At 44.5% G+C, this 24,981-nt stretch overlaps 1 protein-coding gene across 1 annotated transcript in view; it reads left to right on the top strand.

Annotated features, from left to right (window-relative positions):
* The window catches only part of vwf (von Willebrand factor), a 66,991-nt gene extending 45,109 nt beyond the window's left edge, over positions 1-21,882 (top strand). The window contains exons 35-52 of the mRNA XM_088922958.1: positions 406-626; positions 2,842-3,034; positions 4,163-4,510; positions 6,917-7,122; positions 9,072-9,174; positions 9,724-9,795; positions 10,578-10,682; positions 11,044-11,249; positions 12,187-12,336; positions 12,933-13,052; positions 14,278-14,461; positions 15,556-15,596; positions 16,633-16,749; positions 17,412-17,510; positions 18,552-18,680; positions 18,954-18,993; positions 20,098-20,195; positions 21,351-21,882. Of these exons, the coding sequence (XP_088779084.1) occupies positions 406-626; positions 2,842-3,034; positions 4,163-4,510; positions 6,917-7,122; positions 9,072-9,174; positions 9,724-9,795; positions 10,578-10,682; positions 11,044-11,249; positions 12,187-12,336; positions 12,933-13,052; positions 14,278-14,461; positions 15,556-15,596; positions 16,633-16,749; positions 17,412-17,510; positions 18,552-18,680; positions 18,954-18,993; positions 20,098-20,195; positions 21,351-21,542 (2,624 nt within the window). The 3' untranslated portion in view covers positions 21,543-21,882. The remainder of the gene's footprint in view (positions 1-405; positions 627-2,841; positions 3,035-4,162; positions 4,511-6,916; positions 7,123-9,071; positions 9,175-9,723; positions 9,796-10,577; positions 10,683-11,043; positions 11,250-12,186; positions 12,337-12,932; positions 13,053-14,277; positions 14,462-15,555; positions 15,597-16,632; positions 16,750-17,411; positions 17,511-18,551; positions 18,681-18,953; positions 18,994-20,097; positions 20,196-21,350) is intronic.
* The last annotated feature ends 3,099 nt before the right edge of the window (positions 21,883-24,981 follow it).

The raw sequence follows: 24,981 nt of genomic DNA, 5'->3' as shown, positions 1-24,981 counted from the left end.
GATCCAGAAAGATTCTGGTCAACATGAATTAAAGGAAGCTGAAGGATCAGCTGGGTTTTGTCACTCCCTAACTAAGCTGTATAAATAAGAGTCAAAGTCGCTGTATTGGCAGAAAACACTGATGGAAGCTAATTTAAGTAAATTCTTGATATGCAATGAGACGCACGCTCTGTGCCTCCTGATTTGACTAAATTGGTGGCACAGCAGTGTGGGAAGAGTGTATAAAAGTGGCCGAGAATGATAATGTCAGCTAAATATGTTCTTCCACTGTTGTCATCACAGCACTGGATTTCATAACCGATCGTGCTACAGTACGTGTTGTTTTCAACCTAAACAAAATACAAACTTCCATTGATTTCATATGTGTTTACTCATGGTTTCTGTTTACTAATATTAACCCATTAGGCATGTGCATGGGCAGTTCAACCAATCACGTGGTCACATTCGATGGACTGGCCTTCAAGCTGAACGGATTCTGCTCCTATACGTTGCTCCAGGACGTCGGGCAAGGCATTGAGATTATACTCCATAACGGGCAGTGTGAGGCATCTCCAAACCAGATCTGCATGAGATCTATAGAGGTGAAAGCTGCTGGAGTCTCTCTGGTGCTACATGATGACATGAAGGTATGCGATCTTTTACCATGGGACGGGTGGTGGAGAGCTGTGTCTTGTGCTATTTCTTCAACAGCAATAGTTAATGTGTTGTGATGCATTTTAAAACGTTTCTCTTCGAGGAGGAGGTTTCAAAGCATCAAATGTAGTCCTGCTTGGTTCTGAAATCGCATCTAGAGGCCATTAGGCACCTCAAAATGTAGAACTTGCATGTTGCATTGATTGAATAATTAGCACCGTGTACAGTACAGTGCATTGCCCCAAAAGGGAATGTTGTCTAAATTGCTCTACAAGCAAAAGTTGTGAAGATGCTGATTAATCCTTTCAAACTCTTGCAATACGCGTTGTATGTACAGGCATATTAACAAATACGGCGAAAAAGTGTTAGCTGTTTCTGACTTTAATGCCAATTAAGCCCGAACCTGTACTAATTCATGTCCCCATTCAACACAAAATATCTTCAAACAGAACACTTGTCAAAACTTAATTTTACCATTCTTCATGCAGTACATTCTCTTTGTTTTGACAAGGTTGTGAGTTATTTCAGACTCATTTTTTGATGCAGTGAAGTAAATTTTCCAATCAAATGAGTAGAAGATTGTGGAAACTCTTTGAGGAAGGTCTAAACCCTAACCCTAACCTGTGGCAAACTCATAGCTAGGGTTAGGGTTAAGATTCCCACAAAAACATAAACAATTTCTGATGCCATGGCTGTGTTTTAGGACAGAAATGATATCAGGAAAACAGTTATTTCAATGTTTTCTAAACTTTTTTTCTGGTATATATTCCCATATACAGTGCATTGCCCCGAAAGGGAATGTTGTCTAAATTGCTCTACAAGCAAAAGTTGGAAAGATACTGATTAATCCTTTCAAACTCTTGCAATACTCATTGTACTGTACTGTATGTGTAAGGGCTATATGTGTTTCTGTGTAAGTGGAATGTGTGTTTTTGTTGTTTCTGCAGTTTTTTATCTGGGCTGCACTGGAGCAAATTCCTTTCAAATTTGTTAACATGGCAATAAAGTATTCAATTGAATCGAATCAAATCAAATCCAATTGGATGGCACTGGATGTTGCAGATCTCTGTGCCACACTGACACTGATCGCATCAGGGTAGACAACAGCTTATTCATGAAATCTGACTCTTGCTTTGTCTCAAAACTTTGTGTTGCTCAGCAGGAATTGGTACTGGTGCAAATCCTGTTCAATATTGGCCACCTGTGGGTCACATTTCTTGTTGCTTGAGCATCTCCTTTAACGTCAGCGCTGCCGATACCCAAATGTGTATGCGCACGGCCCAGCTCCAAGTATGGATTCAGCAGGATCTTCTTGGCTGTTCTGCCTGGGTGATCTCAGAATTCCATGCACCCGACTTTTCTGCAGCTTAAGAAAACTGAAGTAATGATGCTTCTTAACAGCTCAGTAAAATGTTATGTTAAATTAAAAGAAACTTGGTCTTTGCTTTAAGACTGACTCCTGTAGTACATACTTAAGATGTTGCTGACGTAAATTTTAATCGCCTGTGTGACACTGAAAGCACATGTCAAATGTTAGTCTTAGCATCCTTTGCTTCGACTTTCAGTGAATTGCAACTTCTAAATTCACTTTGTGCCATCAAAGCTCTGCATGGTTCAGCACTGAATTGCATTCCTCATCTAATTTCTCAGCACACTCCACCATGGAGTCCTTATTTCCCAGTCTCTGGCTGGCAATGTGTGCTGAAATAATTGTTATGGCTTTTCTACTTTGTACCTAGGCTGTGGTATGGTCTTCCACAGGACATTAGCAAGACTGTTAGATCTTTTAAATCAAAACTGAAAACCTTGATTATAAGGTTTACCTGACATGGCTTCTACTTTAAGATCATCCAGTGTCCCTCCTGCTAATTCAGACAGTGCAGATCAGAGCCAATGTGATAATAAGAATGCTCCTTGAATAACGTTTACTGTGCAGCTGCCTGCTATGTGATAAATGAGATGGGCCCATTTGGAAATCATTCGCATGAGTCGCATTGAGAATGAGGGTACCTACGGGAAAGCACAATATTTACAAAACAGATGCATGTGATTTTGGGGATTTGTGCTCTGTACAGATGGCTATCTTGAAGGCTGCAAGACCAAAGTCACCCTTGAAGAAACATTCACTTTATAAAGTAAAACGTGAGAGAGAGTGGCGTTACTTTTCTTTCGCAATGGAAAAATCATACTGTATTCTTTCTGTGACAGGTAACACTGAATGGGATGGAGACCCCTATTCCCATCACCACAAGGGGAATGGAAGTTAATCAGTATGGAGCCATCATGCACAGAGTGGGGCTGAAGAACTCAGGTCACATAGTGACTTTCACTCCTAGAAATAACGAGTTCACAATACAGTTGGGCCCCACAGAAGTTTCTAACAAAACATCTGGGCTTTGTGGTGAGTTTTTCCTAGACCTGTTGCGATAAAAACTGCCTTATGCCAATGGCAGCAAGCACTGCAATATTTCTGGCCACAGGTGGCAATGAATGTTAGCCAAAATCACATCAGCTTTTGTGGTCCACAAGGAGAAACAAAATGGGTCAGTACTTCTATCTGCCAAGAAGCAAAAAAACACACACAAAGATGAATTAAAATGCATTACTTTGCATGATGCTATTGTTCATATCCCATTATTATTTAAAGTAAATCCTATATAAAGGGGTATTTTATTTTATTGTTGCTTTTGCTCCTCAACCCTATATTTTAATACCATATATTCTGAAAATGCCAGCAGCCATATCACCCTGCAGCTCTCAACTGGCTACCCACTGAAGCTCAGCAGGGTTGAGCCTGGTCAGTACCTGGAGGGGAGACTCCTGGGAAGCTATGGTTGCTGCTGGAACTGGTGTTAATGGGATCAGTGGGGGGCACCCACCCTGCGGTCCGTGTGGGTCCTAATGCCCCAGTATAGTGGCGGGGACACTATACTGTAAAAAGGCGCTGTCTTTCGGATGAGTCGTTAAACCAAGGTCCTGACTCTCCCGGGCATTTCCCGAGAAGAGTAGGGAGTTATCCCAGGTGTCCGGGTCAAGTTTCCCCCCTCGGCCTTTGACGTGGCCTCCAAATTGTCCCCATGTATGATGGGCTTGCACTTGCCCTGCGATGGACCCCCTCCAGGGTGTACCCTGCTCATTGCTTGCCGCGACACCATATCGTATTAAACGGTTTGGCACATGACATGACATATTCTGAATGCCTCATTACTAAACATGACTTGTATTTGGAAAACAAAACACACTGCAAGGATCTTTTGCAGTCAAATGGAGAACACATTTGCTTTTGTGCTCTCAGAAGCAGACAATTGTTGTTCTCTTACAGTATGTTTCCAGGAACGTCCTTAATGGGATCCTTGAAGTAGCAGTCATTGTAGTTGCTCGGGTTTTGACATACCTCTTGCAAAAGTGAAGCGAGCGTTTCGGATTCACTATTCTCAGGGCTACAATCTCCAGACAACGACAACAATTTATCCGTTCTGTGTGTTTTCTTTTTGTGTCTCCTTGGTCTGTTCGTTTGGATTCTACTCAGGATACTGCGACCAGGATGAGCTTAATGACTTCACTCTGAGGGACGGCTCTATAACGACAGAGAGCAGCGTGTTCATTAAGGAGTGGACTGTCCAGGAGCCCTGGGGCCCCAGCTGTGAAACCTCGAAGGTCAGCGAGGTCTGCACTCAGCAGGCCAGTGACCAGTGTCAAATCCTCCAGTCCTCTCTGTTCGCCAGGTGTCACAAACTGGTGTCGCCCGCTCCCTTCCTGGCTCTTTGCAAACAAAGCAGCTGCTCTGGTGGAGAAATCTGCGATGTCGTGTCAGCCTATAGTCACCTGTGCCGGCTACAGGGCATCTGTGTCAACTGGAGATCGACAGACTTCTGTGGTAAGACCAGCTGTGACAGCCTGAAGTCTGTGTCTGTTTTTACAGTGAGTTAAAGGTGTAAAAGGTGTAAGATTCAGCCCTCCTGTGTTTGATATGCGTTTTTGTCAGAGGAACATCTATCCTGTCATCTGGCCCATTCAGGGTCATGGGGGGAGGGGAGACTATCCCAGCAAGCAATGGGCACAAGGCAGGGTACACCCTGGACAGGACACCAATCCATCACAGTACACACACACACACTCACACCAGGGCCAGTCCATCACAGTACACACACACACACACTCACACCAGGGCCAGTCCATCACAGTACACACACACACACACACACACTCACACCAGGGCCAGTCCATCACAGTACACACACACACACTCTCACACCAGGGCCAGTCCATCACAGTACACACACACACACTCTCACACCAGGGCCAGTCCATCACAGTACACACACACACTCTCACACCAGGGCCAGTCCATCACAGTACACACACACACCTTCTCACACCAGGGCCAATCCATCACAGTACACACACACACACTCACACCAGGGCCAGTCCATCACAGTACACACACACACACACACACACACACACACACACACACTCACACCAGGGCCAGTCCATCACAGTACACACACACACACACACACACACACACACACACACACACACACAAGGCCTGTCTTTGGACTGTGGGAGGAAACCAAATTACCTGGAGGAAACCCACGCAAACATGGGGAAAACATACAAACTCCACACAGACAGCACCCCAGGAATTGAACCCATGGCCTCAGTGCTGTAAGACAGCACTGTTAACTACTGCGCCACCATGCCATCTTGTCATAAGAACATATCAATTAGAAACAAGAAGAAGCCATTAGCCCAATTGGTAATTAGTCGCTCCTTGATCCAAATCCTTTTCCATCATTTCTTGAAAGAAACCAGAGAGTATAGGCTTCAACAACATAATCGCTGCTGGGTAGCTTGTTTCAAACTCCTACTACCCTTTGTGTAAAACCAATCTGGGTTTTAGATGGACATCCACATAGTTTTCACTTGTGTGTCTAGTTTGTGTTTCACTGTTCATTCTGAAGAAATAGGCTGAGGCCTGGCTTAGGTGAATTTATCCCCTCATAATATTCTCTGTTCAAAACTAAAAAGGTTGAGTTCCTTCAGCCTGTCAGTCTGAGAAAAAGCTTTAGTCTTGCGGGCTTGAAGTGTATGTTATCATGCCAGCTGCTTTATCACACAATTTATTTGGGAACTACCTGACAGTTTTTTCACGAAAGAGCAGCTGAGATCCATTAAGACCTAATATGTTTTTGCTTCTGTAACTTGGCAACATTTACTCAGTGGGTTTTTAATTATGAAAAATCTGTGGACGGTGGGATTAGCGAGCTCTCGGGGATATTCTGTTTTTCATTTGGGGATTGTGGAGGAAGGAGAAAAATGAAATTTCAAATGTACAAATTAAAAATTAAACAGGACATACACACTCACACCAGGGCCAGTCCATCACAGGACACACAGACACACACATACTCACACCAGGGCCAGTCCATCACAGGACACACACAAACACACTCACATCAGGGCCAGTATTCAGCAGGATATTAAGAAGATCATTTCTCAATTTTTTTCTTTTTTCCAGGTTAGTCCAGAACAAAACTGAAAAAATGCTCACAATTTTATACAGTCTAATTCCCCTTGCTATGTAGATGAATTTTTCCATTTAAACTTAATTTAAAAATCTCTTAACAATTATCATAATTTTTACGTGGAGATGTTATGAAGATGAAGGCAAAGGGCTGGGTCTATTAAACTAACTGCAGTGTATATATTGCCTGTTGCCCCAGTTTGCTAATAAGTAAGATTAAACTTACTGTATCATTCGTAAAAGCAATGCAATCACCTCTCTTTTAGTCAAGCCCACTAGGTTAAATTAAGGTTTCAAAAGTTACAAAGACATCAGTTAGTTTGATGCCTCAAAGCTGTCTCTCCTACAGTATATAAATAACCATCAAAGTAAGGGAAACAGCCTGGAAATATTCCAGGAATTTTATAATTATCAGTGCTTTGTCAATACCGTATGTGTGATACCTTAACTTAAAAACATAAGTTCTTGGTCCCACTGGGGCGGTTGTTGTCATAGTGTTGCATACAGTACAATACATGCACAATGTTATACTGAACATGGTCTTTAGGAGCCTGTAAAAACAGTTATCTGATAAAATCTGTCCACGCCAGGAAAAACAGGTCAATGCTTAAATTGAACGAATACTGTCTTTAGTCCTCTTGCTTGGATTCTTAGAAGAAGCCATGAGAGTTTAAAGCCCTGGCCAGTCAGGAAAGAAAGGGTCGGGGGTTCGACTCTTCTCTGACCTGTGTGGCTCTGTCTGCTCCCCCACAGCCATGCCTTGCCCCAGCACGATGGTGCTCGACAGCTGCAGGACCGGCTGCGTGGACGAGTGTGACCCGGCGAACAACACCACGCTGTGCATGGAGATCCCCACAGAGGGCTGCTTCTGTCCCAGGGGCAGCGTCTTCCACAACGGCGCCTGTGTCAGCAAGCAAGCCTGCTCACAGTGCGTGGATGAAGAAGGAGTGGTCCACCAGGTACATGTGGTTCCAGTACACTGTTCCCAACACAGGGATGACCATGTGGGGATGTATTGCCCTGCAACTCCCAGCTGGGAGCCCCACTGAAGCTCAGCAGGTGTGAGCCTGGTCAGTACCTGGATGGGAGACCTCCTGAGGTTGCTGCTGGAAGAGGTATTAGAGGGGCCAGTAGGGGGCACTCACCCTGTGGTCTGTGTGGGTCCTAATGCCCCAATATAGTGACAGGGACACTATAGTGTAAAAAGGCACCATCTTTTGGAAGAGACGTAAAACCGAGGTCCTGACTCTCTATGGTCATTAAAAATCCCAGGACATTTCTCAAAAAGAGTAAGGGTGTCGACCCAGTTTCCTGGCCAAATTTCTCATTGGCCCTTACCCATCATGGCCTCCTAGTAATCCCCATCTCTGAACTGGCATCATCACTCTGCTCTCCTCCCCACTGAGAGCTGGTGTGTGGGGAGAGGACTGGAGCATCATCCAGGTGGGGCTGCACACTGGTGACGGTAGTGGGATTCCCCATTACCTACAGTATAGAGCACTTTGACTGGAGTGTCCAGAAAAGTGATATATAAGTGTAAGCTATTATTATTATTATTATTATTATTATTATTATTATTATCACACTTAAATACATGTCTTAATAGTATTTCTTAGCTCAACCCACATACAGTACCTGCTTTGGCATATTTCCATCTGGCACAAGATCAACATTTTTTATGGTCCGTAAAGATTATATAGATACACCCATGCCTTTTCCAAATGGTTCCTCCAGTACAGACTTGTGGGGGAGCCGTAGCTTATCCTGGCAAACAATGGGCGCAAGGCAGGGTACACCCTGGGCAGGACGCCAGTCCACTGCATGGCACACACCGACACACACACTCACACCAGGGCCAGTTTTCCCAGAAGTCAACTGACCTACTAGCGCGTCCTTGGACTGTGGGAGGACACCGGAGCACCCGGAGGAAATCTGTGCAAACACAGGGAGGACATGCAAACACCACACAGACACCACTGCAAGTACAGAATTGAATCCAGGACCGCAGCGCTGAGAGGCAGGGAACGCAAATACTGTATATACAGTACACTGTTGTGATGATGCTATAATGAATAAATAATAATAGTCTAGCAGCTCATAAGAAAGAGACTGGGTGTGAAGAATGTATTTATATTGGCACAGTGAGGATACGTCTGGAGGAATCAGAAGACTTTAGTAAATGAGCATTCGAAGCTTCTTTAGATGTGAGCTGGGCATTCCACTTAGCCAGCAGCCATATCACCCTGCAACTCACAACTGGCAACCCCCTGAAGCTAAGCAGGTGTGAGCCTGGTCAGTTCCTGGGAAAAACTAAGGTTGCTGCTGGAAGAGGTGTTAGTGGGGCCAGCAGGGGGCGCTCACCCTGCAGTCTGTGTGGGTCCTAATGCCCCAGTATAGTGACGGGGACACTATACTGTAAAAACAGGCGCCGTCCTTTGGATGAGACGTAAAACCGAGGTCCTGACTCTCTGTGGTCATTAAAAATCCCAGGGCGTTTCTCGAAAAGAGTAGGGGTGTAACCCCGGCATCCTGGCCAAATTTCCCATTGGCCCTTACCAATCATGGCCTCCTAATAATCCCCAGCTATGAATTGGCTTCATTACTCTGCTCTCTTCCCCACTGATAGCTGATGTGTGGTGAGCGTTCTGGCGCACTATGGCTGCCGTCGCATCATCCAGGTGGGGCTGCACATTGGTGGTGGTGGAGGGGAGTCCCCATTACCTGTAAAGTGCTTTGAGTGGAGTGTCCAGAAAAGCGCTATATAAGTGTAAGCAATTATTATTATTATTATTAAAGAATTAAATTAAAAGAATTTAATAAAAAATTATTAAAGAATCTGGAAGGACCACGATCTTTTCTTCTCTCTCTTCTCTTCTTGTCTGAAATCCTTTTCTCTCTCGTTCCCAAGCACCTTGACACCTGGGTGCCCTCCCGCGACGCATGTCAGATCTGCATGTGTCTAGACAACAGGCAAATCAACTGCACTTCACGACCATGCTCCAGCTCCAAAGGTAAAGCGCTCTCAGGAGCCCGCCTTGTGTAGGCCCAAAAAAGCACCGCATCACCTGGTGGCTACAAGAATTGTAGCTGCAATACTGTGGTTGAGTGCAAATCATCCTTTCCCTTTTGATCGTATCAGAGGTTTTATGATTCTTTTTTACAGGACTGCATAGTTGCAAACTAGGGGATTTTTGCAACCTGTGTGCTTCCATGCTGAGTCAGACCTAATATAAATATTTCCAGGGTTTTCCAGCCGGAGTGAGGATGAATGTACAGTATACTGTGCTTTGTGAGTGGTGAATCTAAAACCCAATACCTGGAGCCAAGCACCTGTAACACAGCCATACAGGACAAAGAAAGGCAACAGACACCTGGTTCATAAAACGTACGCAAAAACTCTTCTTCCCAGCTCCTTCTCGAGCGTTTCTGGATGAAAAAGAGTCCGTGTTTTTAACCACCTCTGACGGCACCTGAACTCTGGTTAATGTCTCATTCAGCAGCCTGTTCTTGTGACGGTGAAATGCTTTCCGTTACCCTCTGCGCTCTTCCTGTCTCTCCAGTACCAGTCTGCGGACCATGTGAAGTCTTGCGAGAGAAGAGAGGCCCCCAGTGCTGTACCGAGTATGAATGTGGTAAGTCCTGCTTCACGGACTGGCCTGCATTTTAGTACAGGCTGTTAAGTCTGTTAAGAGACACCTGAAACTAAGGTAAGGTTGGGAAGTGTCACTTATGTTGATCAAAATGAAGATCAGTAATAAATAATAATAAATAATCCTTACACTTTTGTAGTACTTTTCTGGACACTCCACTCAATGGGCTTTACAGATAATGGGGAATCCCACTGCCACCACCAGTGTGCAGCCCCACCTGGATGATGCTCCAGTCCTCTCCCCACACACCAGCTCTCAGTAGGGAGAAGAGCAGAGTGATGAAGCCAGTTCAGAGATGGGGATTATTAGGAGGCCATGATAGGTAAAGGCCAATGGGAAACTTGGCCAGCACACCAGGGTGACACCCCTACTCTTTACAAGAAATCCCCTGGGATTTTTAATGACCACAGGGAGTCTGGACCTCGGTTTAACATCTCATCCGAAGGTATAGTGTCCCCGTCAGGCTGCAGGGTGAGCGCCCCCTACTGGTCACACTATCCAACACCTCGTTCAGCTGCAACCTCAGCTTTCCCAGGAGGTCTCCCCTCCAGGTGCTGTCTAGGCTCTCACACCTGCTGAGCACCAGTGGGGCGGCCACCTGGGAGTGGTGATATAGCTGCTGGCTGAATTTCTTTCTAATATTTCACCCTTCGTGATAACGGTTTCACCCCTATGAGGCTGTCGGAGAGTTCTTCTGCTTACCACCCACTTCCTGTTAAAACAGCAGACGGAGGCTGAACATTTCCCCTTTCCTTCTTTCATAGTGTGTGATCTGGTGACCTGTGATCTCTCATCCATGCCTAAATGTGGGGCTGGACTGACAGTCGTCCTGACGAACCCCGGAGAGTGCAAGCCGGTTTATGAGTGTGGTGAGCAAGAGATTCTTTAACTCTCCTGTTGACAGACGGTGGATCTGTGTTCCTCCAGTAGCTAGGAAGGACCCCATCGTTGTGGACAGGACCCTTGAGAGTTTCTTCTGGCTTTTAGCTTCTCATCCTAATAATGAGTAACATACAGTAATCAATCTGAACCATTATGGGTTTCAAGTCTCTTGTAAAATCTCCGGCTTTCTAAGAAATGAAAGCCTAAAAAGAAATCATTTGAGTGGAACAGCCCTGAGCTAAACAGCAGTGTCTTTGGAGATCCTTTTTCACTCTCTCCTCTAACCTTGTTTATCGTCTGCTCGATGTTATCCCCACATGTGCTGATGTTCTTCTGCGGCTCTTCAAGCCTGTAAGAAGGAAGAGTGCTCTCTGCAGAGCAGGCCCTCTTGCCCTTCCCACAGGCGGGTCGAGGTGAAGAAGACACAGTGCTGCGATGAATACGAGTGTGTCTGCAGCTGCCAGAACTCCACCATCACGTGCCCTCTGGGCTACATCACTACTACGGTGGTCAACGACTGTGGTTGCAGCGAGGTCAGCTGTGTCCCCGACAAAGTGAGTGATGGCTCTTCAAAACCCCACTGAATCAATGCATTGTTATTTATGTGTGTGTGTGCTTGCCTGAGCTATCACAAGCTGGGCCTTTTTTTAGCCTGTGTGCCACAAGGACCTCACACATTTGCTTGTGTGATGGAAAGGTCATCTGTGACCCGTTTGCTCGGGTGACTTTTCACAAACTGACAGTGTCACGGGTCCGGCGGTGAGCTGTCAGCACAGTCCGTTCAGAGCAGGCTGGGGAGGAGGGCACCGAATCCGGGGGAACAAAGGTGAAGGCCGGCCTGGTCCACAGAGGATCCCCAGCCCGGCGGGAGATTACGGTGTAGCAGGGGAAAAGCAAACAAAGCTGTTTGTTTCCACACCGAATCCACTGAGGCTCAGGTGCTAATGCAGCTACTGTACTCCAGCTGGGGCCCCAGTTAAAACAACAGGCCGCGACTGGATTCTGTCACTTCGCTGCTCCGTTTTGAGGTTTTGATCACCTCCTGATTTTAATAGCATGAACACTATTATACAGGTCCGGGCTGTTTCCACCTACGGTCCCGAAGAGTTCTGATGCAGTTAGTCTTTAAGATCACCATAAATCACCCACTCTTACAAGCTTACGAGAATTTGTAAGCTGTTGGTCAGTTATGCAAGTAATATGTCCAGTTAAGGGAACTCTGGTCCTTGCAAGCTGAATGATACTCAGCTTTTTTATATCTTAAAAGTCACCTTACTGCATTACAGTACATTGAAGAACGGAGACAGTGGTATGCTTCTTTACGAAAAAAGTTAGAATTCAGGGATATGCAAGTCTGTTTCGGCCAACCTTGAGTGAGATTTGTGTTTGTGCAAGAGATACGGTACTGCAATCTTGCAGAGGCCTCTGGAACTGCTGGCGCTCCAGAAAGCCCCCTGAGCAGTTTCCCGCTTCTGTTTTGATTCCGCGCAGGTCTGTGTCCACTCTGGTGTGGCGTACCACGTTGGGAATGAGTGGGAAGACTCCTGTAAAACCTGCAGCTGCACAGACAGGCAGGACAGAGTCACGGGCCTGCACATCGTGGAGTGCACTGAAAAAGTCTGCAATGAGATCTGCCCCTTGGTAAGAGAAAAATCCTTTTCTGTCGCAGATTTTTTTGTGAACGGATGACAGAAATAGTTTGGTTGTTTTTTTTTACATTTTAGAGGCAGCAGTGATGACAAGGACATTCATCATGTCTGCCTATCAACCTCAAATAAAGACAGGCTGTGATCGTCTCAAGTTCAAGTTCACGTTTGTCATTCCAGCCATACAGTATACAAGTATACAGTGAAATGAAATATCGTTCCTCCTGGCCCACGGTGCAAATACAGACAGGACAGACAGGACACTGACATAGACATTGTAGACAAGATACACATAGATCAAAGTGCAGATAGTGCAAATTACAAGGAAAATACATAATACTATATACACATCACACTGGGGGGATTTAAACCCTGTTTCTGGAATTGGGGTGGGTGCAAGTAGATTCCAGGGTGTTGAGGAGGCTGACAGCCTGCAGGAAGAAGCTGTTACAGAGTCTGGTTGCCAATCCTGAAATATGGCGTAGAAACTTGATTTAAACCAAAACACGCGAATTGTACAAATTACTTTTATTGTAAATGAGTCTGCAAATGAAATTGAATGGGAGGCTTGACTGCCTGTGCTGTACCTAGGGTTCTACATACATGAGAGCCCCAGACGCATGCTGTGGCAGGTGTAAGACAACCTCCTGTCTGGAAAACATTGTTGGAAGGCCCATGGGTGATATGGATGTTTCTGGCCGTTTGCGCATGGTAAGTTGTTTTTCTTTAAATGCATTTTCTAATCGTTGTTTTTATTTTCTCTCCCCATACAGTACATTGGTTTGCCTTTGTGATTAGTCTTCTCATGCACGTACTGGTCGAGATCAGTATTTATTTTTAATTCTAAAGCCTTTATTTAAAGAAAATGCCCGCTTGTGTGCAACCTCTTTTGGACCACTTTACCACCTAGAGGTTTTCTCATGACTTTAATAGTTATTCTCAGTAGTTTCAAAGCACAACATGGTCCCTGTCCTCTTTGTGGGGTTAATGCACTGCGGACTCCAATGTAAACAGCTGTTTCAATTGATGATTTTCATTGTAGCCAGTGTGGCTGCCTTTATGAAAATCTAACATGTCAAATCTATCATTCGATTTTTGTACATCCACATTAGCTTTACCATAGTGAATTCTGTGGTCTCATATCATCAAATACTGTCTCCACTTCCTGTGCTTTACTCCACAGGACCATGAGAGTACCATGTAGTATACCGCTTTATCACAGTACAGTGTTGAGGGGGAGCCAGAACCTATCCTGGCAAGCAAAGGGTGTAAGGCAGGATACCCCCTGGACAAGATGCCAAAACATCACTGTGCACACACAGACACAAACATGCACACACTCACACCAGGGCCAATTTTCTCAGAATCCAGTTAACCCACCAGCATGTCTTTGGACTATTGGAGGAAACCCACACAAACGCAGGGAGAACATACATACAGAGTAGCCACCAAATCCCACGTTGTTTCTCAAAAAGAGTAGGGGTGTTACCCCAGTCTCCTGGTAAAAATTCCCCCTGACCTTTACCAATCATGGCCTCCAATTAATCCCCGTCTCTGAACTGGCTTCATCACTCTGGTCTCCTCCCCACTGATAGCTGGTGTGTGGTTAGCATACTGGCGCTCTTTGGCTGCTGTTGCATCATCCAGGCGGGATTCCCCATTACCAGCAAAGTGCTTTGAGTGGAGTGTCCAGAAAAGTGCTATAGAAGTGTAAGGAATTATTACTAACATACTGTACAAACAATGTAGATGGCAATCCAGGTCCAGAACTGAACCCAGAGACCCAGCACTGTGAGGCTGCAATGCCAATGAGATACCATGTTCATGTCTAACATGGTATATCATTGCATTTCCACAGCTCAATCAAGTAAAGAGTCATGCGATCTTACTCATGCGAGAAGAAACACTGAACTGCTGAGGCTCTGTGTTGCTGCAGGTGGGGGAGAAGTGGCGGTCTCCCCAGAAGCCGTGTGTCATCAATGAGTGCGTGCGGATCAACGAGGAGGTCTTCATCAATCAGTACAACGTGTCCTGCACTCAGATGGACACCCCCAAATGCCCCCTGGGGACTGAGCTTCGCTGCAACAACTTAGACGGCTGCTGTCCCACCTGCCAATGTGGTACGTGCCAGTACTGACAGCTCAGATGAAAATGTGAGCCAGTGTCTTTCTGAGCGAATATTGTTGCTGTACGTGTGTGATACCCACTGGGCATGCCATAATGGGATCTTTATAAAGAGGAGGATGCAGGACCACAGACACATGAATGCACAGACATAAAATACAAAAATGGTGCAATTTATTTACAGTTTAGGAACTCAAACAAAACCCCAAGCCAAAACAAAAGCCTAAGCTCATTTTTGAGCTACCTGAAAGTCCCTTTCTGTCATGCTGGGCTGTTCAGCTGTTTTCTGGCTTCAAACAAGTCTCTTCCTAAGAGTCTTCAGAAGACTTCCAAACTCTCAAACTCACAAGTTCAGTTTCATAAGTCTTGCAAGTTCCTCTGGTCCACGGTTCTACAGTCCGTTCCTCCCACCTCTGGGGAACGGAGCAACCTGAGATTCTGCCTTCTCTCCTTCAGACAGCAGATATCACTGACCATTGGACTGAGCTTCCTGTTTTTTCAACTTTCACCTGGCCAATTGTTTTGCATCAACTGGTCAGGTGACTAACGGGGGGAGGGGTGGGGGATGGGGTCATTCCTCACCACAGCATTCTGGGAAATGAGGTCCAGACAAGAATCTCCATTTTGATTGAAGGCACCTCTCACATGTTACTCAAAGAAATTTCAGTGGTTTTTGATGTTACGCTGTGAAAGATCATCTGGCCTCTAAGTATCAAAACTAAATTCTGGTTCTATTGGATTACGTGCTACGGAAATTGAATGTATTGTACTGCACATACTGTAGTAAGCTGAACTATAATGCATCCACAACTTATTTGTATTAAGTCTGGGACTGAATGTTGTGGGAACAGAACATTCTTTAACTTTATTGGAGTAGTTAGTTGAATACAGGTGGGAAAACATCATCCATTGTTTAAAAATGCTGCTTTTCTATCATTTTCTTAAGGAAGATGCACAAGTTATTCAAGTCCGGGTTTTACTCACAGCGTGAAAAGCATGAGGACTGTAAACTGTTTTTTTTTATGGAATGAGTTTTTCAAGTTAAAGCTTCTCTGTATTTGCTTTGATCTTTGTCCATCATTTCTTCTAGTTCCCCTTGATGCCTGTGTCATGAACAACACTATCATTGGGGTAAGTACCTACGCTGATCTCTATATTAACGTTGCTCTTATTCTTTTACAGCCCTCTTAAGATCACTTTATTGGCCATATACAATTTTTTGCATTAGGAATTTTTTTGCATACCCCAACTTGCTCTCCATGAGACACACAGACAGGGAGAGAAGCTGGGGGTCAGAGTGCAGGGTCAGCCATTTATACGGCACCCCTGGAGCAGCTGGGGTTAAGGGCCTTGCTCAGGGGCCCAATGGAGTAGAATACCTCTGCCGGCCGCGGGATTCGAACCAGCAACCTTTCAGCCACAGGCGCAGATCCTGAGCCACAGAGCCACAAGAGCCACCGGCATGTAACCTCTATACTTTATACCTGTTCCCCTGGGTTTTCTGTAGATGTAAATGTTTGTGGCAGTAGAGGATTGATGCTGTATTCATAGAACGGGTTGGTATCCTTTTGAAAACATCAAGATGATTAACAGAGTTAATTAAGTGTATGAGTCTGTATTACAGAGTCAGTCCTTTTGTACCCAGTAATGCATGACTGTGGGACTATGAGTGCTGTGGTCACCAGTTTCCACTGTACCATTTCCATTGGCATTAGTCAGTAACCATTGAGGTAGAATGGAATTGATCACAGGACTTTTATGTCAGTACCATGCTCCACCAAAACTACATATACGTTTGTGTGCTGTACATACAGTAAGTGGTTTTGATTTAATTAGTACTGTAGGCACCGATGAATTTTAATAATCAATCGATAGTGCAATCAATCAGTCAACCAACCGATCCGTCAGTCAGTCAGTCAGTCAGTCAGTCAGTCAGTCAGTCAGTCAGTCAGTCAGTCAGTCAGTCAGTCAGTCAGTCAGTCAGTCAGTCGCTCCGGCTGACCAGTGTTATTCTCTCAGTCAGAAGACACAATAAATTGTGCATTTGAAATGTACAGAAGCAGCAAAAAAGACAAATACCAAAAAATGTACAAATTCTAAAACTGTGTCCTTGACCGTTTTTCCCCGCGCTGCTCTTGACGGCCTGGTTGCGACGTCTCGTCTGCAGGCAGGGGAGAGCCTGATGGTGGACCTGTGCACGCACTGCGAGTGCTCTATGGAGCAGGGCCTGCTGAGGAGGTTCCGTCTGTCCTGCAAGAGGATCACCTGCACACCCTGCCCACTGGTAAGGCCCACTCGGAGTGTTCCTGATTTTAAAATGACTTTTAAATAGTGCCTTAAAAATGACTATTAAAGAATTAAATAATTCAGTTTTGCTCAGTCGTGTGTGTTCATTGCTTTTTTGTTCAAGTCTCAAATAACAGGAAGGAACCGCCATGTGCATTAAGGATTAAACCATATTTTGTCTTTTTTTTGGATTGGTGTTCATAGCTGAGCAGTACCTTTCATGCTGTATGTATAAATTTAGGGTGTTCTGGTGGCACAGTGGTTACCATTGCTGGCTTGCAGCTCTGAGGCCCTGGGTTCATTTCCTGGGGTACTAACTGCATGGAGTTTTTTTGTTTTCCATTGGTTTATGTGAGTTTCCTCCCACAGTCCAAAGACAAGCTGGTGGGTTCATTGGCTTCTGGGAAAACAGACTAGGTGTGTGTGTGTGTGTGTGTGTGTGTGTGTCTGTCTGTGTGTCAGTTCCCCCACGACCCTAGATTAGAAGTGGATGGAAATAGATGGGTGGATATACAGTATGGATGATTACATTAATCGAGCACCTTGCTCAAGGATACAACATCAGTACTGTATCTGTCGTGGGCACTTGAACCCAAAATCATCTTGTCAGACATTCACTACCCTCTCCAATTATTTATAATATAAACCTTTATATTCCAGGGTTACAGGTTCGAGCAAGTTACTGGCTCTTGCTGTGGAAAATGCATTGCAACATCCTGCATCATCCAGCTGAAGGATGGAACAATCACAACTCTGAAGGTTTGTGATGTGGTCTTTAATGTCTCCGGGTGTATCGGATTATTTACTGCATAGATTTTCCACCCGGTCCTGCAGCTACTGAGGGTTATAGATATAAAAAAAATGCATGATAAAAGCCAAAATAAATCATGTGAGCATTGTGTAAGAATATTTAGTAACCTACTGTACCAGTGCAATGCCATCATCAAGATGATCAGTTGAGCTTTCCAGATGTAACCCGCTACAACCAAACTCAGTGATTTAGTTGGTTTATCCTTTTACTTGCATCTCTCATTCTTGTCTTCCTTGTGAACATAACGGACTCCCTTTTCTGTATGATAACTGGTCTCAACATAGATAAGAGTACGACATGGTCAGTTCTCAAAATTAATACACATTTTCATAGATCTTCAAGTTCATACAGTAGATTGAGTTGCTCAAAATCCCACTTCAAGCACAACCCTGATGAAAAATAAAATAACACAGTGATGTGAAAGAAGTGCACACAACAATAAATTCATTAAATAAACATATGATGAATGTCTGCAATGCTGAATTTGATATAAATCAATCATAAATAGACATAATACTGTTCATAAGTATGACAGGAGAAAACTTCCTAAGTGGGAAGTTATTTAGCCAAGGGATTGTAGGAGTGTTGAACAAGCTACCCAGCCATGTTGTTGAATTTGACACCCTGGTTTCTTTCAAAGAAACAGCAGGATGAGATCCTTGGCCAATTAACCACTAACTGCCAAACTGGCTAGATGGGTCAAACGCGTTTCTCTGGTTTGAAACTGTTTTAATGTAGGGTGTAGCTCTTTGACATTCCTTCTCTATAATTTGACTGACATTTGAGCCCCTTTCTTTAAGTAAACCCAGAGCACTATAGGAAATCTGAGCTTGCTACCTTGTACTGTACCACCAGGAAGTTGAGAGGTGATCGTGGTCTGTTTGTCCACGTTAACTCTCACTGACTTGTTCAATGTGCTCCATGATCATGCAGGAGGCCTACAACACGCTGGCTTTTTTGTTTTGACCCGTGTTTCTCTATGTTTACAGGCAAATGAAACCCAGCAGGAGGGATGCTTCGTCTATACCTGCAAAGTCAATAAACAGGATGATTTGGTGCTGGAAACAAAAATAACTACCTGCCCTCCATTTGACAAGGCCAGCTGCCTGGCTGAAGGGGTCAGTAGCTCTGATTTTCCTCCTCTCTCAGTTCCTCTGTCTAACCAGGCCAGATTGGATACCTTAAAGAGTGATTCTGAACTAAATAAAAAAATACAATACAAAAATGCAATACAAGGGGCCTGTACTGATTATGTTGTTTATTAGCTGATGTTGAGATCTCTATACAGTATTCAGATAGAATCCTGTTGAGAGTAGAAGGCATGTGTTTACATACAGGGTGGTGGGAATATTGATTAACATACTTTAAGGATCTTTCTTTATCATTACCAGGGCAAAGTCACCCAACTGGGCAACAGCTGCTGTGAGACTTGTGAGTATTATACCTAATGCTTTTAATATAAAGCTATTGCTTTGTCTTTCTGTATGTTCAGTGAGTCACTGTAAAAAAAAAAAAAACAATAACCTCTGTCTATAAACCCAATATGAATTTAAGACACTTGTACATTTGGGCAGTAGGTTTAGAAATAGAGTAGAAACCTATGATTCAGGATGCAGATACCAGTTTTTGCTGTAGGGATAAACAATTCATATGAATGGAGAGTTCATAATTAATAAGGATAATGCAACTTGAAAAGAAATACGTTTTTTGGTTGTAAAGCTTCTCCTATTTGGTCTGCTTATTTAAAGATGAAATCTTTCATGTAACTACTTTCATTCTCTGAGAACTGATGATACCACTGGTTTTGGATCCCAGACCGATTTTAGTAAAATAATATTTGACTATTACTTGAAACCTGGTGATTCTACACAGACCTTTCTTTTTGTTTTTTGAAAACACATTGAAAAGATGGAATGTTGTCAATATCCAGTATAGCTTTAGCAGTATTTATATTTAAATAATTAAGCAGTCATTCATGTCAATACTGCTTTTCTTCTCAAAAGATCCCAAAGTGCTTTACATTAGGAGAGGATCACTAATCTGAAGCAGCATTATGCACAAGCAGCCCCACTGATTCCTTTACCAATTTGAAAACCAGAAGGATGAGCTTTAAGTACAGCAGGTCAGGTTTCTGAAGACCACAGTGGTAGTTGGACAGGTCTTGGGTATGAAAACTCCCATGCTTTTGAGCAGTTTATTGTGGTCGAGTATCCAGGACCTTGTCTTACCATCTCATTGGGAAAAGGGCCCATCCTACAGCAGAGTGTTCCTAGTGTCCTGATGAATAAAGTGCTCATATGTTAGGTTAGTCATAAAGAAATAATACATGCCCTTGTATACACTTTAAATAAAATCTTTCCTAGTTTTGTCCTCTTGGAAGATGCAGAAGGACATTAAAAATTCACATCTATTTGTTTCTGCCCTTTTCCTGTATAAATGTGCAGTTCAGCAATCCCCAGTCCTGCAAAAGGGGCCTTATTTCGGTTTCAGCATTGCGTGGCTTTGTCAGTGAGGCTCTGTGTTGTTCGCCCTCAGGTACCGAGCCCGAGTGTAAAAAAACCGCCGGAGTCCTGAAGTATATTAAAATTGACGACTGCATGTCTCGGGATCGGATTGACATTCATTACTGCGAGGTAAGCTCAGGTGCAGAACTGTCTGGTCAGGTCATTGACCATCTGTCACACAGATTGACTGTCAATATCTGATTTTCGACTTGAATATTTACTGTACTGTGAACTGTAACCAAAAGAGGAACAGGTAAAGGCTTATTCCAGGCTGAAAGGGAAGGAAAATAAGAGAGACAACACTTTGGCTGTGGAGCCTTCTTCTTAGGTATTGATTAGGTATCGATTCAGATATTGATTATAATTTCTGTAATCAATATATACTTACTCGCAGACAGCAAAAATTTGCTTTGCAGGCAGGTAAAATAGACAGTACATTTAACACAGCAAAGCATTAACAGATAAGAGACATACTGTACATGTTATAATGAGAAAGAAAATACATATGTATACAGTATATGTAAAATTTACAGTCAATTATCCAAATTGAGCCAGTTAATAGCTGTAAGAATAAAAGATAACTGCTACACTTGTGATAAATATACCCATGATAACCCAGTTTTGACTCCGTCATAAGATAACTCTTATTTATCTTGGGGCTCAAAACGTCTTCTGTGAAAAACATTTATTTCTTGAAGATGTTAAAAGAATAAGCAAACGTAACTATATTAAATGATATAGGACTTGGCAGAAGGCCTAGTATAGAGACCAGTGCTGAAGAGATTTTTTGATTTTGTGTGAGATTTGAAGGGGGTGAGGGTTTGGTAAAAAAAACACATATTGGCACAGATTAGTATGTATAGTAACTGCAGTGAGTGAGACACTCAAAACCTACAGAAGGCATTTTATACACCCTGGACAGGACACCAGTCCATCACAGGGGACACACTGGCACAGACAAACACACACTATCACCAGGGCCAGTTTCCCCAGAAGTCTAATAACCTACCAGCATGCTTTTGGACAGCGAGAGAAAACCGAACCACCCAAAGGAAACCCAGGTGAACACAATGAGACCATACAGACTCCACACAGATGGCACCCCAGGAATTGAACCCAGGGCCCCACCGTTGCAATATGAATAGGAATGCCAACTACTGCGCCACCGTGCCAGCCTAAGCCAATTTTTTCTATACCTTAGTACTCAATAAACATCCTCAAGTGCATCAAATTTTTGGGCCCCTCTAGCTAGAAAGTATAACTGTCGGACCCCGTCTCTTTCAGGGGAAATGCACCAGCAAGTCTGTCTATTCTCTGGAGACGCATAAGGTGGAAAAGCAGTGCGTGTGCTGCTCGGCCAAAGGCACCGAGACGATGCTGGTCCCTCTACAGTGCGCCAATGGCACTGTGCTGCAGCACGAGATCTTCACCGTCACGGCCTGTGACTGCCTCTCTCACAGATGCGAAGGAGAGTGACAGGGGTCCGACAAGATCGGCGTCTGATCACGACTGCGGGCTGTGACATCCCAGACCTCCACAGGGCAGACGCCTCTGCCAACCTTGTACTCACTCCCTACTTTACATTACTGGACAAATCTGCATGCAAAATAGCTGCGTGACTGGTTTTGTTACACTGCATTTTACTACTGGGGAATAAAACTAGCAAAACACCTCCAAGTAGCTCGTTGTATAATATTCATTTCCTGCACACTACTCAAAATACTTAAAGCATAAACAATGTGTCCTTTTCAATTTTTAGAATTTTGGAATTGACAGTATTTGAACTGAAAATCATCAAATAAAGCCAACAGCATAGTTCCATGAGTGAAGTTTTTTGTGTTTAATACTTGATTAATCAGAAGTGTTATGATGCTCTTAGTGGCTTATGTGAAATGACTTTTTCACATCACTGTAAGCCTCCACAAAATGTTGCTTCATTTTCAGATTCTTAAATCGTTGAAAGCTCAGCTCTGGGACGTGGGTGGAAAAGCTAAACATTATGTCAGGAAAAGAACATGAAGGATAAGGTGTAAAAAGTGATATTCATGGTATCTATTAGACTGGGTGAAGTTGTGAGAGGCGACTTCGTGAGAAAACCACCATCTTGGCTCAAAGCCACGCTGCTGGGCCCATGTTTTGAGCCAAGATGGTGGCTTTCTCACACTCCCACCTCTCACTAGCTCATTAGAAACAAGTTGCATTAATGAGGGTTACCCCACCTGATTCATTGTACCTATCCATTCTTTATCCAAAAACTCGATCAATCGGAAGCCCCTACAGTAAGAGCACACGGCCCAAGGCAGAGCTACGTCCCTGATGGGATGCCAATCACTCGCAGAGCAAACATACACACAGGGACAATCTAGAGACACCGATTAAACCTACAGTAACCAGCATTTCTACAGAATCCATGGGCTCATGTGGCCTCATTTAAAATAATCGAACAATATTAAGTCATTAATCCATCCAGCCGTTTCCTAAGTGCCTCTTCCAGCTTAGGGTCTCAGGGGAGCCAGAGTCTGTGCTAGCAAGCTATTGGCACAAGGTAGTGTGGCATTATGCGGGGGCGTGTCCAGTGTGGAGGCGGAGCCCTGGTAGGAGGGCTCAATTGGCACAAGGTAGTGTGGCATTATGTGGGGGCGTGTCCAGTGGGGAGGCGGAGCTCTGGTAGAAGGGCGGAGCCTCACCTTTGTAGTCCCAGCTGTCCCGGCTTCTAGATGATGAGCCCCAGCTGGGCGGGTCCTATAAAGGCACACTGGACACCCCCCGCAGGGGGAGTTTGACACCGAGAGTCCCGGAGAGGATGGCACCCACGTAAGGCGTCACGTATTCTCACCGGGGCAGGCACACCTTTTTCCACCCACTAACTTTGTGTTTTGCCTGACGCACCCGGCTCTACCAGACTGGACCCCGCCAAACAGGGAAAGTCCAGTCTGGTCACCGCTGTGCGAGCAGTTCTTTTTTCCCCCCAGCTGGACCCCCTTAAATAGGGTCAGCCCAGCCTGGAGGTCACGAGGCACAGCTGTACACTTTTCTTTTTGCGTTCTGTTTATTTTCACCTTTTTTGATTTGTATTGTTTTTGGTCCCTGCTAACCTCACACTGGTGCCTCTGTCCCCTCACCTGGGGGTCTGACTTTTTACCGGCGCTCGCCGGGGTGACTCCCCTACAGCACTGTCACAGTAGGGTACACCCTGGCTGGGACACCAGGTCTCACACCGGAGCCAATTTTCCCCAGAGGTTAATTAACCTACCAGCAGGTCTGTGGACTGTGGGAGGAAACCAGAATGAAAAGAGGAAATCCACATGAACACTCTCCCCGCAGGCAGCTCCCCAGGTCTGGAATTGAACCCAGGGCCCCAGTACTGCGAGGCAGCCATGCTGACCCCTGCAACACCCTGCCACCCACTACTACTGTAAGTCAAATAGTAAAGTAAAATTCAATCCAGCATATGAAAATAAAGACATGAAATCTAATCAAGCCTGTTACACTGTCATCAGCTCCCTTCATTTTATCCTGCTTCTGCAATGTACAGTAGATGATTGTTTTACGAAACAGCTTCTCTACAATCATCTACTATCTCTGCACATCAGAGCCAGTGTCTTCCTTCTGGTCTCTTCCAGGACATTTTGAGGTGTCCAGTGTGTTCTGCTTGCCTGTTCTCTGATCAGATCACCGCATGTGGTCCTGAGGTCATTTCTGTGGGAAATGCTGAGGAAGGTATCGCATCCTGTCCAAGTCACTCCTCATTTGGCCAGAGCTGCTCTGCTCCTAAAACACACTGCACCACCTTCCTCTGCAAGAGGTCTGAGGAGAGGCCTGTTTTGTGTGGGACAAAGTGAATCCCTCCTGAGGGTTTTATGCCTACAACGATTAGGAAAAAAAAAGATAAAACACAGGCAGAAAAAGGGGCAACACAGTGGCACCGTGGTTAGCATTGCTGTCTCCAAGCACTGGAGCCTTGGTTTTCAATCTGAGACCTGGGTACTGTCTGTGTGGAGTTTGCATGTTCTCCTAGTGTTCACATGGAATTCCTCCCACAGTCCAAAAGCATACTGGTGGGTTAACTGGCTTCTGAAAAACTGGCCCTGGTGTGTGTGTGTCTGTGTGTGTGTCCTGTGATGGACTGGCCCTGGTGTGTGTGTGTCTGTGTGTGTATCCTGTGATGGACTGGCCCTGGTGTGAGTGTGTCTGTGTGTGTGTCCTGTGATGGACTGGCCCTGGTGTGTCTGTGTCTCCGTCTGCGTCTGTGATGGATTGGCCCTGGTGTGAGTGTGTGTGTGCCCTGCGATGGACTGGTGTCCTGTCCAGTGTGCATGCAGGATATAGTGCAGGATGTTACGGAGCAATATGACATGTTTATGCATCTTGTTTCCACCAAAAACCAGCACCAGTGTACTTTGATGTAGAAGATAGAGTATTCTCGGAGGCTAATTTAAGCAATGTTGTCCTTTTGCCTACTCACTGTTATCTGAACATCAAAGGTGTTGAATATCATTAGACTATGAAATTTAAGACTCCGTTATCTAGTCACACTTATTAACTTTGACCACGTTTAATTTAAAACAGGGCAGCACAGACTTATAGAATTCACTAACTGTAGATTTACAGTCTCCACGTTTAACAGACAAACTACCTGCTGCAAATTTTGGAATAGGAACACAGTACGCTGTATGACATTTTCAAGTAACCAAACAACTAATTTCCTGGCCTGGGAATAAATGGAATCTCCTAAATGACAGTCTAAAAATAAATAAAACACATTTAAAATTAGTCAAGGGGAAACAATCACACTTCTCTTATGGTGTTTCTGGTAATATTTAAAGGGATTTCGGTTTTGCAGTAAATTAAATGAGAATTATTGTGTGCCGTCTGTCCATAATCCCTCCTAAACAGAGTCGGGTGAGCTATACCT

Source organism: Atractosteus spatula, chromosome 8, assembly GCF_055471065.1.
Source record: "Atractosteus spatula isolate fAtrSpa1 chromosome 8, fAtrSpa1.hap1, whole genome shotgun sequence".
Lineage (NCBI taxonomy): Eukaryota > Metazoa > Chordata > Actinopteri > Semionotiformes > Lepisosteidae > Atractosteus > Atractosteus spatula.
Note: the sequence above shows the minus strand (reverse complement) of the source record. Positions and strands in the feature narration are given on the sequence as shown.